Here is an 18,376-nt window from a genome sequence, read left to right as displayed (position 1 = left end):
AAGCCATGAAATTAAGGGATCTATTAGCTACTGTTTATTCAGATAAAAGGTTTGATTTCAACCATTCATTGATGCATGCATGAAAGATAATACTAACCATACAAACAAGTATATAACTAACCGAGTCATTCAAATATACACCACAAGTCCATCAAATAAGGCTTAAACTTGAATAATCATTTAGCAAATTAAGAAGTATCTTTAGGAGTGTTTTTTTGCTACCATATGTTATGTTATATTATTATTATTATTTTATTTCTTTTATGATGTGGTCACGTCTCATGAGGTCCATTAATAATAATTAGATAAAGATGAGATCAATTGATGACTAATGAAAGGACATCCTTTTGTGAGATGTAACAATTAAAATAACTCAAAAGTTAATCAAATACTGTTTGTTGATCAAGATGGAACAAAAAAATGATAGGTTTACAATCATTCAAAGAACTCAAATCTCAAGCTAACATTGAAGAAGCTATAACTTTTAAATCTTCAATCACTTTCATTAATGGCGCTGAAGATAAGCTTTTAGGCTTTTTAGCCATATTGTTTCATGAAGAAGATAAGATTGCAACATCACTGAAGACTTTGCATGCTTAATGACAATATATATGTAAAATCAACACCAAATAAGCACTTTTCAAATCTTCAAAAAAAAAATTTAAAATAAATAAGTCACATTCATTAATAAAAAGAACCTTCAAATTTTTTTCCATCTCATCAAATCTTAACAAATTTCACCATCAATTAGTTTATATATATTGAATTAAATACGACAAATTAATAACTCTTATTTTTTTTAAAGAGGAATAAATCATAATTCATTAAAAAGACAACAAAGAAGTATAAAGAGAGAAGAACCAGAGAAAGAATACAAAAAAAACAATAAAAAAAAGAAAACAACCGAGCAAAACATAGAAAGATTTACTAAAAATAGATCACCAACAAAAGCTAAAAAATATAGGCCCAAAAGAAAAACACCCCGGACCCGGCTAACATAGAAAGATCAACTAGGGTAGATTAATAACTCTTATTAATCTAATAAAAATGACATTCCACAGGATTAAGTTAGTTGTTTTGTTTAACAGCTTATTATTATACTAATGAAATTTACCACAGTTATTAATATATGTAATCACGTAGAGTGGGCCCCACACTCAAGTCTTTATCACGTTCAAAGAGTATCATCAAGTCAAGTGTGGTCCCATTTTAAAAAAAAATATCAGGTCATTGCGAACAAACGGTTCGCGTGCCTGCCACGCTCCGCCAGTTATATTTAGCCACGTGTACGTCTCGGAACCGTGACCACCGCGCTCTTTTGTCTGGCATCGTGAAGCGTGGAGAAACAAACAGTGATTTGGACAGCTGTCGTCTAACCATTGGTTACTTATTTTTCTTTAATTTCCTATTTTCTTTTAATTAGGAGAAATTAATTATTAGTTGTTATGACTGCTTCATCATTCACAACTTCATTTCTAATCAACAGTTTTGTTGTTTTACTTTTCATTTTATATTTGCATGTATTATTATATTTACAAAATAATAATGACTTAACAACTTAATTTTTTTTTAAAAAAAACACAAACCCAATACCACAGCAAATACATGTAAAAAAAACTAAGCTCTGCATATGTTTTATAAGAACATTTAAAAAAAGAGACCGATGTCAATTGACCAAACTATCATTACCTAACGACTTAAATTTTATGTTAATATTTTTAAAATGTATATATTATATATATATATATTTATATAAAGATATTTATGTAAAATAAATTTGTTAAAGATGATATTGGTGATCCCAACAAAAAGGATAATGATCATTAATCCTTTAGCAAATATGATTGCACAAATAATACAATTTTTTAATTTTATATGTATGTGAATGTCATTCAAGAATTTGTGATATTATTATTATTATTATTATTATTATTATTATAAGGTCACAAATTAGCTTAACATTTATAATTATCATAATAAGTCTCAATTTTTTTATAAATAATTACTTAATTACTGTCATAAAAAAAAGTTTTCCTAAATTCAAATCCACTGCGCCATTTCTTCGCAGGCTTTCGTTCTCTACTCTTCTTTCTCTTTCTCTCTGTCCCTTTCTTTTCGGCAATGGATTATAGTTCTCCGAGGACCGAGACGAGACGAGTTGTGGGTTTGATATAATCCTAGAAATACCTCACTTGTCTTGCCTCTGGATCCCGGGTAAGCTCCCTTTCTTCTCCTTTTTCCCTTGGAAACTTTAAATACGATGAGGTTTTGATGGAAATCTATTTGGTTTGAGTTTTGGGTAGAATTTTATGAGGTTTGGTTAACAGATCCATCGACAGTGGGAATGTCATTAAGAATTATTGTGAAAGATCTGTTTTTTATTCTTCGTGCTTGTTTAGGTTCCAATGGGTTTATTGAGCTTTCTTCGAGATGGAAAACACTCTTGCTCTTTGGCTTCTGTTACGTGATGGAGTTTTAATAGCCGAATTGGGTTCAGTTGTTGAGATTTTTTTATTTTTTTTGGTGGTGTTTTCAAGGGGTTATCTTAATTTCCTGATGATTTAGAGCAGGAATATGAGATTATGATGCATGGAATCCTGGTGAGTTTGGGCCGAGCTTGGAAAAATCCCTTTTTTTCCTTTGCCTTTGAAGAAGTGCCTTTGTGAGACTTCCAAATCATGTTTTTTTTTTGTGGTTTTGGAACAGTGGCAAAATGCTTTTGTTTTTTGTTTTTGTTTTTAATGGTTTTGAGGGTTAAAAAAAAAATGGAGACTTTCAACAAGGTCAAACATATCCAAAGACTGCTACTAGCTTGCTATGGGATTGTGGTTCATAGCAATAACAGAAGCAGGATTTCCTTTCCCTTTTTATTCTTCATTATTTGATTTGTTTGAGGTTGAAAACTTGCAATTGTGGTCGACTGATTGGCCAGTTGATTTTCTTTTCTTTTTCTTTCTCTTTCTTTTTTTTTTTTAAAGTATGATTAGTGTACGAAGGAATACTACTTTTCAATTTATAACAATGTGATTCATGATCTTGCCTGTGGAAATTATTTGCTTTAGTAAACCTTTCACTAATTTATTATGTTACTATTAATTTAATTTAAGTTGATTGATATAATTCTTTTGAATTCATAAATTATTTTACTATAGTGTATTTAATTTCCCTTAGCTTATAGCAAGGGGTTATTACTGGAAATTCAAAAAGGAAGATCAGTTGATTTTGAATAACCCAGCCTGATTGCTTTTTATCTTATAGTTTAGAAATGTTGCAATGACTAGGAGTATAGTTTTTGGGTTTTCTATATGTTTTGTTTTGGAAACAAGCTATGCAGGTGCAGAATTGTAATGTAGGCGTGTACACTAGCAAGGGTTGTATTTGCCTGGTTTCACTCAATTTCAATTTAAGTTGATTTGGAGTTTGAATGGCTAGCTCAAGCTTGATTTATACACATAATATATGGCTTACTCGTTTGGGTTGTACAAAAGTTATATTTCTTGTCATCCTGCAAACCGTTTAATTGTGTAGAGGCGCTGACACTTTGGTTTTCCATGTGAACAACAGGGCACGTTTGAGACCATCTGAATACCGAAAATTTTACCTCAGCATCACTGAGCCATTGAGGGATATTTTGATTTAGTGAAGTGGAATTAAACTGTGCACTGAACTGAAATGAAGACTAAACAGGTCAAGAAATTATTGTTATAAATTTGTTCTCTTTACATATTATGTGCTTTATCACTTCTATGGTCTTTGTTATGACACTACGAAAAGGTGCCCATGTCTCTTGCGGATCACAAACTACTGGTTGTATTGTATTTTCCATTCAATTAGATCGAGATTGAAGATTTTACCTTTGCACGTATCTGTATTATTCTGTTGTGACTCCATAAAAATACATAAAACTCTTTCCGGGTTATTCTGTTATAGTTCATGTAAACTCTGGTCCCAGGTCATTAGACAAGATTGAAGATATTTAGAACTTTAATTTCACTATCTGATTGTAAAATCTAATTCTAAATGTGCTGGATCGATGTCTCATAAGCATGCAAAGGGAGTTTATTGTGCCAAATGCTACCAACAATTAGTAGTTTGGTGTAGCCATGGTGGTCTTCTTCTTTTCATCGTTTGTAGTACTCATCAAGGTTTTGGAAATTTCAGCAGGATCCTGAAAACACATCAGAAGTACAAAAATCATTGCAAGCTCCACATGAATCCCAAGGGAATGGGCAAAACAGCACTGGAAGTGAGGATCTCATAGCAGAGTCAGGTTTAATATCCAATGCAAGCAATGAAAAAAGAAAGGTTTCTCGAGAGGACATTGAACTTGTAAGATACCTTATTAAATTTGATTTTCTTCCTATCAATTCTGGTTCAGGAAAGCAAGTTGTGTCAATTCTTATATTTTCAGGTTCAAAATCTCATAGAGCGTTGTCTTCAGCTGTATATGAATAAAGGGGAAGTGGTTAAGACTCTCTCTAGTCGAGCTAGAATAGAACCTGGCTTTACAAATTTAGGTCAGTCAGTGTCTGGGAACCTTTTTTTTTTTATTTTACGCTTTGCTAGCATCTCACGTCATAGTCTGCAAATTTCTGCCTTCATGTTAACTTGTTGAAGTACATGCAATTGAATCCTTGTTTACAAATTTTCACGTTAATCACCAGTATTTGACATGCCCAATGATGGTTCACCTTTTATCACGTTTCAGTTTTGTTGTTTTTAATATAAATTAGGTTTTTTTTTATATTTGTATCTATTTATTTTTATTATTTATTGTATGATTTGATTGTACCTTAACTTCTTATGAATGTACATAGATTTGCATATGTTTCATTACATGGCAGGAGCGACTCATGCTCTAGGAAACCTAAATGCGTCCTTATTCCATTATTTTATGAAAACATAGAGTGAATTTTTTTGCTCTGATTAACTTTTCGTCCTTTAATCAGTATGGCAGAAGTTGGAAGAAGAAAACTCTGATTTTTTCAGGGCCTACTATATCCGGCTAAAACTAAAGAAGCAAATCGCCATGTTCAATTATTTGTTGGAGCACCAGCATAATTTGATGAAGTACCCTGTGCCTTTTAAGACTCCGCTTGCTCCTGTACAGAACGGGACACATCCTATGGCTGGTAATCTTTGCTAAATCATGGTTCTAGTTTTTCCCTACTCAAATTTGTGTAAAACCTGTGAAAGACGGAGCATATTTTAGATAATATGCTTAGTAGTCCATTCTAGTTAATGAATCATTCTTGCCTACACTGGATGCAGTGCACCAAGGTAATGAGTTTGTGCTGCAAACAATACAAGTGGATCCAAACCATTGATATATTTTCTCAATGACAAAAGGCACATATACAATAATCTTGGTGCACCGCACCTTGGTGTATACGAAATTTTCCCTAGTTAAACAAATAATTGTTTTTGTAAGATCAGTTGAAGTGGTTGATATGTGACCTATTTATGTAGGGCTGTAATAATATGGATTATAACTGACAATAACTAAATCCTATGATGAATTTGTGCTTCATCAAATCCCTTAGTTTTACTTCTCTCCATTTTTTTTTATGGTATTGTTTCTGGTCTTTCCCTCTTCTTTTAAACTGTTGTTTTACTTTAATTATTGGATTCTGCTGATTCTTGTTGCATTGACTGATGAATGCTACGTAATCTGCTATGACTCTATTCTCTGTCAACAGCCTGCTTAATACACATTATGCCCAGACTATAACAAGTATGTCTTCATGGAGAAAACAAGTGTTTCTTCTGTCAGTGAAACAATAGGGGATTTGTTTTGCATTCATTTGCTATGGTTAATTAGCCTAGTTCCCTCCACTATTCAATCTTATTCAGTATCTGGTTGTTTGCAGTGCAGTTAACAGCTTCCATATGGGATACCCAATTCTTCAACATCCTCCAATGCCAGCTACAGACCAGCCTCCTCTTGATCATATGAGTTGTCGACTATCCAGCTCTCATGTTGTTAATGGGATTCCTGCTCCGGGAAGTTTTCATCCTGTCCATTTGGACTCTGGAAATGGGTATGGCCTTTTATTTATTTCTTAAAATAAAAGTGTTCCAATTTGCCGTTATTATGTTACAGAACATGTAATAATCGTTTGCCATTGACCAGTCATTTTATGCACACCATGTTTGTTTTTCCCTTCCAGTGCCTGGTGACGCGGGCAACTGAGCCAAAGGTTATAGCAGTCTCACCTAGTAGATCCTAAACTAAGACTAAGCATGAACTAGGAGAGAAACATCCTTGGTATGCACAGCCTTTATTTGGAATTATGGATCTAACCTGTTCATTAGCTCGATGTTTAGTTTCTTTTCATGAGTATTAATTCAACTGTGACCATTGACTCAATCATTGTAGAGCACATTTATCCACAAAATTCTGTAATTTTTTTTCATGTTGTTGTTCAGAACTGATCTATAACAACCTCATAGTTCACACTTGTAAGAGTAATGCATCTTGGAAACGTCGGAATTTTCTTTCCTTTTTTATATATATTTAATTATTTTTATGGTGTTTGAATAGATTCCCCATCATTAGAAGATAACCACTGATAATCAACATCTATTGGCTGTATGACCATAGTTAGTCAAGTCACCAGGTTTCATGATCTTTGCCATCTGCACCTTAAACATTCTTCATGCTTTTGGTTCTGTTGATTACAACACTAAACTTCTTCCTAGCAGATTTTAAGGTTCATGTATTTGTTCCTATACATGCATTTCCTTTCATCTTCAACAGACGAGCAGATGAACTCTCAAGTATCTACCTGCATTATTTAGCTGATTTTATATGTTTAAAGGTTCATGTGATTTTATTACGCTTATATCATTGGAAATGTTTTAAGACTAGTCCTTTGAAATTGTTATGGTGATGCAGCACAATGTCATCTGTGCCTGAGACAGACGTGAGTCCTGCATCAGTGGCATCCAATAATCATTTTCCTTTCACTCCATCTGAAATATCGGGGATGGGCGTAGATGCATCAGCAGTGGATGCTAATTTTTCAACTGATTTGGTAGGAACTGGGATATTGCAACTAGAACAAGATGGTGTAGTTGGGTCTTCACGAGGCTCACTTAAGTCATTAAGTCAATTCTGGAACTTAAGTTTCTCTGATTTCACAGCAGATATGACAAACTTGGGAGGTGATTTTGTTCCACTCTTTTATATTGTTTTGAATAAGTGTCATGTATGCGACTAGAGTTTATCATTATTATTAATTATTTCTCAACCATATGTTTCCATATTTTCTGCCAGATCTCGAAGTTCTTGGTGATTATTCTGGTTCACTATTCCTTTCTTCTGATCCAGACATTCTGTTCAACTCCTCAGAACAGGATGATATAGGTAAATTTTCCTTGTTTACCATCCTTCTTTTCATCTTATTTTACAAACAGGGTGATATAGTTAAAACTTGCACACCTAGTTTCAATAAGAGGCAGAATCTGCAGATATTTGAGATTTGTTATTCATTCGTAACTGGAATGGAACTTGGATTTATACACAGACAGGCTTCCTAGCCTGGTATGGAACTTGTTTGCCAACTTCTAACACAATCCTTTTTAAGTCGGATATTAATTGAACTACTTTGTGTGTGTGCGTGTTTAATTGGGTGGAGAAAATTCTCTTTACTTTTATTGGAATCTTAAGCTTCATCATAGCCGTATATCCACTTAACACATCTACTAATTTCATGCTTACACCTTCATTAACTGATCCTAACCTCATGTTTCAGTTGAAGAATACTTTGCTGATACTGTCCAGGGGGTTGATACTGTCACAGGCCCTGTTTCTCAATCAGATGAAGAGAAATCATAGAGTTTCAAAGCAGGAAGTTCCATTTAGAGACATCAACAAAAGGTTTAAGGTTTAGCTAGATGATTATGGCATTGCTAAAGGGTAGTTCATCATGACGATGATCAAGAACATTAATAAAATTTGATTAATATGTAACCTTGTGATTATGACTTTTACATTTCTGAAATGAAGTCAGAAGAACATCATTGTTAGATTGTGATGCTGATGGCATTTCTGTTGAAGATGATTTGATTTTTCATTCATATGTAATAATCAAAATTTATATTTCATATCAGATGGAAGTCAATAACATTTGTGGTCTATATGCGCACCTTTGCAAATTGTTGAAATTATTTGTGAGGCACCCCGGCCTTTAGTCATGTTACTGCTAGGGGTGTCTTTGAGCCGAGCCGTTCATGAGCGGCTTGGTGTTAGCTTGATAAGGGCTCGTTCGTGTTGAGCATCTGAAAACTCGGCTCGTTTTGGCTCGCGAACACAGCTCGCGAACAAACTCGTTTATAAACTCGGTTGTGAGCTCGTTTATATATGTATGTATATAAGTATATATGTATGTATATTAAAGTGTATATGTGACTATGTCATTGTTGTTAATTTGAGTCATACATATAGGGCTCTAAACTGCTATTTGAAGGCTCAGCTCGTTAAAAGCTCAGATCAGCTAGTTCATTAAATTAAATGAGTTCGTAAGATAAACGAGCCAAGCTTGAACACCACCAAGCTTGCCTCATTAAATCTTTTTGAACAACTTGTTTATTGTATAATTAAAAGCTCGTTTATAGTATCATTTCCAATTTTATTTGTAACAATCATTAATATAATCATTCATAGTGTCATGAACAAGCTTATTTACCAGATCGTTAATAATATTGAAGAAAATATTTATAGATAGTTACATCACAATGTTTATTTTATTATTATTGTAATTATTTGTTAACTTATTTAATGAAGATTTTAACAAGCTTGAACTCAAACCTTAATGATTCCATAAACAAGCTTAAATTATTCTTTTAATCCTCAAACTTAAATCGAGTTGAGTCACACTTGATAATAATTCATTAAATAAGCTGAAAATGATACTTTACTAAATCAAAAAAATAGAATATAAAAAATTAGTCAAGCTTTAATTAAGCTAACGAGCCAAGGTTAAGCTTCGAATTTTTTTACCAAGTTGAGCTCGAGCATCAAGCTCGAAATAAGCTTGATTAGAGCTCGAGTTTGGTTAAAATAGTAACGAGCCAAACTTGAGCATGAAAAATGAAGCTCGAAGAAAGCTCAGCTCGAGCTCGATTAAATGGTAACGAGCCAAGTTTAAACAAGGCAAAGCTTGACTCGGCTCGTTTACAGCCTTAGTTACTTACTGCCACTTGGCATATATTTTCATGAATAAACAGGGTATCTTCTCAATGAAATATATCTAGGAAGATTGTACATTGAAAGTTTACATAAATCAATGTATATTTTCCATAGTACTTGTATTATGCAGTTCATTCTGGATCTGCAAATAATTTAACCGTGCAATTGTGATAATTGAATCGAATACTCAATAGAAATTTAATTAAGGGATCAACCAAAATATCTCTTAAGTAGACCCTCCAAGAACAATATTATTCCTATACGTGGGGTCTAGTGGCATTAACAGCATACTTTGAATTTACCTGTTCAAAGATATAAAGTTTCCTTCCTGAAAGAATTAAGGGCTTGAAAAAATCAACTCTTACAAAATGTCCACTTGAACAATTCCATGACATTGCAAAAAAGACAGACTTATCAAAAATATGACAGAACCCATCAATACATGTATTCAAGGAAAATAAATGCTTGCTATTTCTTTGTCTATTCCACCCTTTATAGAAGACAGGTCAAAGTCTGACCAGAATTGACTTAAGAAAATTCCAGACAATTAATCTATGTGGACTCATGTTGCCGGGAAAACAAGGGAAATTCACAGAAGAGGAGATGAGAAGGCAGGGAAGAGGATGAGAGGAAGAAGAGGACAAGGAATTGGAGGAATTCTGGCCAAAAGCTGCCAGTCATTCACGTTCTCCTTTCATTATATAGCAAATCCTTTGTAAATCATTACAAATTATAACAAACTCCCACTCTAGCATTCTAACAAACATCACCTATACCAGGACACCAAGATTCCATTTGTAACAAACTTGTAACAACTTATTTACTGAAATTAGAATTACTTAAATTACCCTAATGACTGATAATTGGCAGTAATTACTTCATCAGGAAATCATCAAATTTGTTGCTGATTTTCCCTTGATTTCCTCTTGAGCTTCGCCTAAGAATGATGTCACCTTGTTGATGTACATTGTGGCATTCTTTTACTGAATTTCCTGCAACAACCCATGGGTTAGCTGTGCCCAGTTTCACAAGGTCATTTCATTCCCACCATTCATGATATGTGGTATTTCCATAATACAATATTGCAATTCAAAATTCCATACAACTGAGTGTCCGGTTTCACATTGTCATTCCATTCAAACCATTCCATGGTACATTATTGAGATTCATACCATACCAACAAAGAAACATTAAAAATGTGAAAAGGATCATGTTTAACTTCAGCTACTTTGTTTAACCGCAGCTGCTAACTGCCATCCGGCATCATAGTACAAGTCACATTATACTACTATGTCTATCAAACACCCAAATGGTCAATTATACACAGTTAGAATCAAGCAGATGAGATCAGAAAATTTTATAGCTAAGAAAATGCCTAATGACAATCATCAACCAAGATTTATGCCCTGATTCATCTCCAAGACAATTTTATGTGGGACAGGAGGTTGCCCTGCTCACCAATTTTCAGGTAGTGAGACCTACCAATTTTCAGCCTTCTATCAATGTAGTTCATTCTGGAACATAACTGTTAGAATAAGGAAGAAGAATAGAGGAGAATGGATCAATGCTCATCAATTGATCTCAGAAACAAGTGATCAAGAAGCTACATATAGAGGCAACACATACAAGTATACTCCACTACTCATGTATATATATACATACATACATCTGGTATACATACATACATCTAACACCCCCCCTCAAACTCAAGGTGGATCATGTGTCTTGAGTTTGGATAACATAAACAGATGCTGATCACGTGTCTGAGCCTTAGTGAAAAAGTCAGCCACCTGGACCTCAGTAGGAAGATAATGAAGGGAGACAGTATGAGCACGGACATGGCAGCGGGTGAAGTAGGCATCGACACCAATGTGTTTGGTCAGCTCATGCTTGACCGGATCTGCGGCAATCTGAAGAGCTCCCGTACTGTCACAGTGAATAGGAATAGGAGAATGAATCGGGACACCAAAATCCTGTAAAATTGAGCGAAGCCAAAGCACCTCCTGTACTGTAGAAGCTAAAGCACGAACCTCAGCTTCAGCACTGGACTTGGTAATAGTTTGTTGTTTCTTAGTCTTCCACACAACAAGGGAAGACCCAAGAAAGATACAATAGCCAGTGACAGAGGCGCGATCATCGGGAGAACTGGCCCAAGTAGCATCCGAATAGGCCTGTAGCTGAAGAGTGGACTGGTGCGAGTAGAACAGACCAAGCGAGACAGTGCCTCGAAGATATCGTAACACCCGGAGAAGATGTCCATAATGAACAGAGATGGGGGCCGCAACAAACTGACTGAGAATGTGCACGGCATGAGAGATGTCAGGACGTGTGACAGCAAGATAGACCAGGCTACCAACAAGATGCCGATAGCGAGAAGGATCCAGTAAGGGAACCCCATCGGAGGCACGAAGTTGCAAATGCAACTCCATCGGTGTAGCGGCGGTACAAGTATCTGTCAAGTCAGAGCGATCAAGGAGATCAAGAGTGTAACGCTGCTGGGATAGTCGATAGCCATCAGGTTGAGATGTGATCTCGATACCCAGAAAATAACGAAGTGGACCAAGATCAGTCATCAAAAAGGTCTCACATAGTTTCTGCTTCACAAAGGTGCAGAATGGTCCGGCCACGGGGTGAAGAATGAATGAAGACAGCCGGGTCATGTATGCTCGGAGTAAACCCAGTGACCTCGACAGCGGTCTTTGAACAGCTCGAAACCGAGCACGAGGGGCCTGTTTGAGACCATAGAGCCTTGGCGGGCGACAAGCGGATCGGGGAGGTACACGAAGGCCGGGAGGAGGTCGTGTAGACCTCCTCCTTTAGGTCCCCATGAAGAAAGGCTTTCTTCACATCAAGCTGATGAAGAACCCACCTACGAACAACAACAACAGCAACTAATGTACGGACAGTGTGCATGTGGGCCACGGTGGCAAAAAGTCTCCCTCGTAGTCGCGGCCCGTACTCTTGCTGAAAACCCACGAGTAACAAGGCGCCGCTTTTATAGCGGCTCGAGAGATCCATCGAGCGGGTCTTCACCCGATAGATCCAGCGACATGTAATGGGAATAGCATAGGTAGGGAGAGGAACAATATCCCACGTGTGAGTCCGAGACAAGGCATCAAGTTCCGCCACTCAGGAGATCGGACCGCTTCCTTGTAGGTACCTGGCTCAATGACATCTGAGATACTGGTGCTAACAGAAGCATAACGAACAGGAGGATGTAAAGTGGAGCGATCTCGTAAAGAATAAGGAGCAGAGGATACCTCGAGGCGGATCGGTGGTAGGAGAGGCGTCGGAGAGGGGCTGCCGGGATGGAGTCGACTGTGGGATCCCAGAGCGATGGTAGAATAAATGAACTGGCGGATGAGCGGGAGGAAGTGAAGAAGGAGGAGTAGACGCGGCGAGGGAGACTCAGCGGATAGAGGAGAAGGGGGTCGAGAGGAGTAACTAGAAGCTACGGAAGTAATGATTGACGGAGAAGAAGGCAGGAGAGGTACCCAGCGTAGAAATGGGAGGGAAAAAGAAAAAGATAGAGGAACCGAGAGGAGAGGGAGACTCGATAGAAGAGGGAGAAAGCGTAAAAGGGGTGGTCTCATCAAATGTGACATCACGAGAAATACAAATCTGACGAGCAAATCGGGTCATGACTACTGATAACCTTTTATGCTCGAGACTATATCCCGGGAAAAACACGAGAGAGACAGTCGCGGTGAGTTTGGTTCGCTCCGCTGTGAGAGCAAAACAAAACAACGACAGACAAAAACACGAAGATGATCGTGAGCGGTGTCCATGAGAGAGACTGCCACATGAGACCCGCGATCGTGAAGATCGAGAGGAAGGTTGAAGGTTAATCGGATAAGCATGTACTATGACAGCGTAGCCCCTGAAAAGTGAGGAGGGAGAAAAGCACCAAGAAGAAGAGCACGAGCCGTTTCTAAAATATGACGATGTTTGCGTTCAGAGAACCCCCATTTCGAGCATGAGCACCGGGGACGAGTGATAAGCGAGGCGATGTGCCCTCAAGATAAAAAGTTCAGCCCCGAGAAATGTATTCGCCACCAAAATCAGATCGAAAGGTCTTGACTGAGGCAGCAAATTGGGTATGAACCATGGCTATGAAAGATCGATAGATAGATAATAGCGACTACGATTATGATATAAAAATAGATCTAAGTAAAACAGTGTGGTCGACAATGAAAATAACATAATAACGGTTACCACCTTTAGAAATAAAAGGAGCAGGACCCCAAACATCGAATGAATAAGCTCTGACAGAGCAGTGAGTCCTGAGATACACTCGTAGGATAAGGGCGTTGTAGTCGCTCACCAAGCTACAGTCCCAACTACAGCATAATGTCGGAGGAAGGAGAGACAACCCCTAAGACTCAAGACGAACTAAAAGAGGACATACTGAGATTAACACAAACGCACCAAGACGATGATGCCACATAAGATGAGATAGAATCGCAAAGATGACATCGTGAGTAGGCCTTGTACGAAGACGATGATGTGAAGGGTATCCAATACATAGACTACATTACGGCGGCCACCCAATCACCGTCCCACCGCGATCCCGCATACATGACATGAGGTACGGTCAAAAATAACCTGACAGTCATAATCAGTGAGCTGACTAACAAACATAAGGTTCATTGATAACCAGGGAACATGAGAGACGTAAGGAACGAGAATGCATCGAAGAAAACGACTCATGAAATGAAAAAGGAGAGTGCCACCGCGAGTGACGAACACGCGCTGATGTGGGCGGCGACGTGAATGACGTAAGATGAGTGTTATCGACGAGTCATGTGAAATAAAGCACCGTAATCAAGAAGCCTGCAGGAGATGTGAACCACCGAGCTGGGGCGAGGAACCTCGACGATCACGAGCGCAAGTGGAATCAAAGAAGACGGGATCGCGGAAATCATGCAACATCGCCATTAGCCGCCGACTGGCCAGGGAGAGTGGAGTAGAGACGTGCAGCAGTAGAGAGTGGTAGAGACTCGGACAAGAAGCATCAGAGGCGCAGAGTGAGGCAGCGGAGAAGAAAGCAGGGTAGCAGTGCACGGGAAGTTCCATCACCGCTTCTTCCGACAATCACGCCATACGACACAAAAATACCACAAGAGCGACAAGTCATGGGAGCCTTTCTACTGCTGCAGAGAGAAGGCCGAGACGAGACAAGAAGCCGTGAGGTCTAGTAGACGAGGAGGGAGAACAGCAGAGAGTAGGGACGCAGCAGCACTTCGCGAAAGAAAGTCTCAAGATCGTCTCCCTCAAAGCACGTAACAAAAGTAGAAAGGCCTTATCCAAAGAGTAGACCCGAGGGCATGAAGCAACCAGCCCCGAGTTCGCTCAAACCGTGACGCATTTAGACGCATACCTGAACTCACATACGTCGTGTCCCATCACGGCTACGACGACGAGCAGAGCAAGAGTCGTAACAAGTAAGGATCTCGGGCAAAAGATGAACAACACAAGCAGGGAGGGAGTCAGTAGCATCAATCTGACGCCACAAGGTGCAATACCGACTATAGAACCGGGTCGATCAGGTCCTCACCGCCCGCCGAGGCTGAGAGAGCTCTGAGATATAGCAGAAGTTGCTGCCCGGCCGGAACCACGAACGAACGTGCGCTTCAAAATAGTCCCACATCTCCTCAGGGCGGAAAGACAGCAACTGAAAGTACGAATATCAAGATGCGACTCGTCGACGATCATCATCTCACAGAGAACATCGCTGTTCTACTTTCAAACTCACGCCAAGGTCATGAGAAGAGACGAGGCCCGCACTGAGGCACTGCAGGTTTATAGTGGAGCAAGAGGGAGCAAAGACACGCACATCAACACGGCGAAGAACACGCACGCCATCGCAGGATCCGCCAGAGCGAGTCGCCATGAATATAGCTGGTGCCATCGCGCACCACATCGAATGGTGGAGATTACGCGACGCATCTCGTAACATCCCATCGAATCTATAAGCGCCCATCCGCACTTTTTTAACCGACACAATATCACACGCGCACAGCTTCCAATCATATCAACGATTTTGCTTAAGACAAAGACCCAACACTTGCTGTTTTACATGTAATTGAAAAGGCGAAGCCTTTCGATTCCGTGAACTAGGTGATGAGAGCAAGTGAGGCGGCAAGCAGTGTCCCGGCTGCGGCAGGGCAGCCGATCATACGGCGCGAGCGTCCGGCGTGCGCGGCTGCGTAGTCATAAATGGGCGTGCAAGACAGGAGAAGGGCGCTACCGATGCCGGTAAGTGTCGACGCGGGCATATCGCACCGGGTTTCGTACTGTCAGTGACGCGACATAGCAATGGACGACCGGTGCGCGGGCAAGGGGCGGATCGCCGGCGGAGGAGGCAGCGTAGCGCGTCGCAGAGTGCGCGATGGTGGAAGATGCTGCTGACGCAGCTGGTCAAAGCGGGTCGGCGCTCGCGCAATGATTGTTTCATGTGCTGTGTTCGAGAAAGATCGACGAAGGAGAAAAGAATAAGAAAAGATGCAATGAAGTAGAAAATGAAGGAGAGAAAGTCGAGGAGATGGCCGGGAGAGATGGCCCGGGAGAAAATGGCCGGAGGAAAAACACCTAGTATGATACCATGTTAGAATAAGGAAGAAAAATAGAGGAGAATGGATCAATGCTCATCAATTGATCTCAGAAACAAGTGATCAAGAAGCTACATATAGAGGCAACACATACAAGTATACTCCACTACTCATGTATATATATACATACATACATCTGGTATACATACATACATCTAACAACAACAAAGGCTTTTGTGGAAACATTTATTGGTTGATCTGCAGTAATATAACTTGGCAGAAATATGAGAACTTAACAGGATACCCAACATAAATTATAACTAAAGGTGTGTTTGTTTGGCAGGATATAAAACTACATGTAATTGTAATTACAAAAAACTTCAAAATCTGGTGTTTGTTTGGTTGGATTTGAGAATTTGAAAGTAGTTAGAAATGCAATGTAGATGGATTTGAGTTTTAGTAAATCTCTAAGCATTTAGGGATTTCAGCTAGAAAGTCACGTGAGACTTTTCTAATAAATTTATATATAAATAAAATAAAAATAAAATCATGATATTATTTTATCTTAATAATAAATGGTTACTATTATATTTTTATCAATATAAAAAATTATAAATATAAAAAATTATAAATAGTGTAATATATTTTTTATAATTATAAAAAATAACAATAATTTGTAATGAAGACATAAATTTATATTAAATTAAGCAATTATATGCATAATTATTTTGGTTACTATTAATAACAATTAATTGTGTATTTATAATTAATTAAATTTAATAATGACCAAGGTGGAGTATCCTTAGCAAGGGTGTTTATATCCTACAAATACATCCAACCAAACACATGTTTTCAAAATCGAGATTTACAAATCCTCCCAAACAAACACAAAATTTTGAAATCCAGCATTTTCAATTACAGTCAACCAAACACCAAAATTTGACTCTCCTGCATTTTCAACTCCAGAATTTACAATTACACTGTGATTGAAAATCTACTATATTTTCAACTACATCTAACCAAACGCTACCTAAGTGATTGGGCAAATACCTCAAATAAAATGATGCCCACAAACTTAAGAAAGAGCTGACCTCATTAAGTGCTACAGCCCATAATCCATCAATAGACGACACTAGGGCCTCCACAATATTATTCCTATATGAGTGATCCGGTGGCATCAACAACATACAGTGAATTTACCTTTTCAAAACTATGAAGTTCTTTCCTAACAGAATAAGTGGTTGCAAAATTCAATTCTGAGAAAAGGCATCCATTTGGGGATTTCCATGAAATTGCAGACTTATCAAAAACAACACGTAAGTCAAGAGTGCTAATCTTCAACAACAAAAAAAAATCTTGGAGCTGTTCTTCATCTTGCCTTTATTGAACTCATACTAACTTGATCTAAGTGGACTCATATGATAGGTATGTTCAGTTTAACATTGTCAATGTGAATTAACATCAAGGGACTAAAGAGAACATAAAGAAAAGCTCATGAATAATTGTCATAGAGGCTGTGGTGCACATGAAAGTATGTCAATTCTCAAAATGAATAATGATTCAGAAACAACAAGAAATAACCATGTCCATCATGATTCATATTATTATTCACATCATATTCTACTAAACTTCTCAGTTCTCAATATTAGTATGGCTGCAAGTAATGTCCATGCATCAAGCAATTGTGAGAACTAAAGCATAACAACAATGTGCAAACCTCTCCAAGTATACAAGCAATGCGCAATCATTCAGTGATGGTACCATTAGCCATGACAAACTCAGTAAACATCCGACCTTTCTCCCGCAACCCTGCAATGATCTCTTGCGCCTCCTCGTTGATCACCTGTGGCAAATACTTCTCCATCCGATCAAACCACTCCCCCAATGTCATCTTCTCCATATCACCTACTTCCTCAGCCCACTCTTCTCCTCCAGTTCCATCCACCCTCTCCTTCACCACATCAACAGTCTCTGAATCATCTCTTCGATCTTCTGTCACTGTCTCCTCCTTGTTCAAAACCCTAACCTTCCTATTCCCGCCCCTTCCCACATTTTTTGGCTCCAAAATCTCATCTTTCTTCTTCCTACCAGCCCTAGTCCTCGCCGGCAGGCAAGGGGGCGCCACGATTGGATCTTTCCTACTAGAAGCCCTGGTTTTTCCTATTAAGGTATCAGAATCGAGAATTTGAACATAAATGGAGGCTAATTCGCCGATCTTTATAGAATCGCCATGAGAAAGTGGGGCTGGCACACAGGGCGAAATCAGGGAACCATTGAGAAAAGTGCCATTAGACGTATCAAGGTCGGTGGCGGTCCACCTGGAGGTTCCGGCATCGAATTGCAAGCAAAGGTGCTTCTGCGAGACCCCAGGATCTTTAATGGCGAATGTATTCCCACGGACAACGCGACCGACGCGGATCACTGCTCCCGCACCGAATTCCAAGGTCTCCACCTCGCCGGAGCCCCTATCAACGGTGAGATTCAGTGCCATTGGAGACGAAATCCAAAACCCTAACCCTAGACTGGAGTGAAGAGGTGAAGAAGCAAAAGGGTAGGGGGACAACGCGGCCATCAAATTAGAGGGACTAAAAGATAAATAGTCAAAATGTTAGGGACTTAAATGAGAAACTAA

General features: G+C 38.6%; 3 protein-coding genes across 5 annotated transcripts in view; 1 reads left to right on the top strand and 2 right to left on the bottom strand.

The window, feature by feature from the left end:
• Positions 1-18,376, bottom strand: part of LOC120260967 (hydroquinone glucosyltransferase-like) — an 80,670-nt gene that overhangs the window by 34,458 nt on the left and 27,836 nt on the right. The window lies entirely within an intron of this gene.
• Positions 2,054-8,140, top strand: LOC120260969. Of its 2 annotated transcripts, none has more exons than XM_039268592.1 (9): positions 2,054-2,214; positions 3,565-3,687; positions 4,162-4,329; positions 4,412-4,517; positions 4,950-5,132; positions 5,876-6,041; positions 6,899-7,167; positions 7,280-7,369; positions 7,758-8,140. In XM_039268592.1, the coding sequence occupies exons 2-9, from the start codon at positions 3,673-3,675 to the stop codon at positions 7,838-7,840; spliced, it is 1,080 nt and encodes a 359-aa protein (XP_039124526.1). In that variant the 5' UTR covers positions 2,054-2,214; positions 3,565-3,672; the 3' UTR covers positions 7,841-8,140. The 2 variants fall into 2 exon arrangements, with proteins under 2 accessions (XP_039124526.1, XP_039124527.1); XM_039268593.1 differs by having other exon boundaries at positions 2,055-2,214; positions 4,165-4,329.
• On the bottom strand, positions 17,322-18,331 carry LOC120260971 (angiogenic factor with G patch and FHA domains 1-like). The gene has a single exon (XM_039268595.1). The coding sequence runs from the start codon at positions 18,314-18,316 to the stop codon at positions 17,489-17,491; it is 828 nt and encodes a 275-aa protein (XP_039124529.1). The 5' UTR covers positions 18,317-18,331; the 3' UTR covers positions 17,322-17,488.

Source organism: Dioscorea cayenensis, chromosome 5 (genome assembly GCF_009730915.1).
Source record: "Dioscorea cayenensis subsp. rotundata cultivar TDr96_F1 chromosome 5, TDr96_F1_v2_PseudoChromosome.rev07_lg8_w22 25.fasta, whole genome shotgun sequence".
In the NCBI taxonomy this organism is placed as follows: domain Eukaryota; kingdom Viridiplantae; phylum Streptophyta; class Magnoliopsida; order Dioscoreales; family Dioscoreaceae; genus Dioscorea; species Dioscorea cayenensis.
The sequence above is the reverse complement of the archived record's forward strand: the minus strand, read 5'-3'. Positions and strand labels throughout refer to the sequence as shown.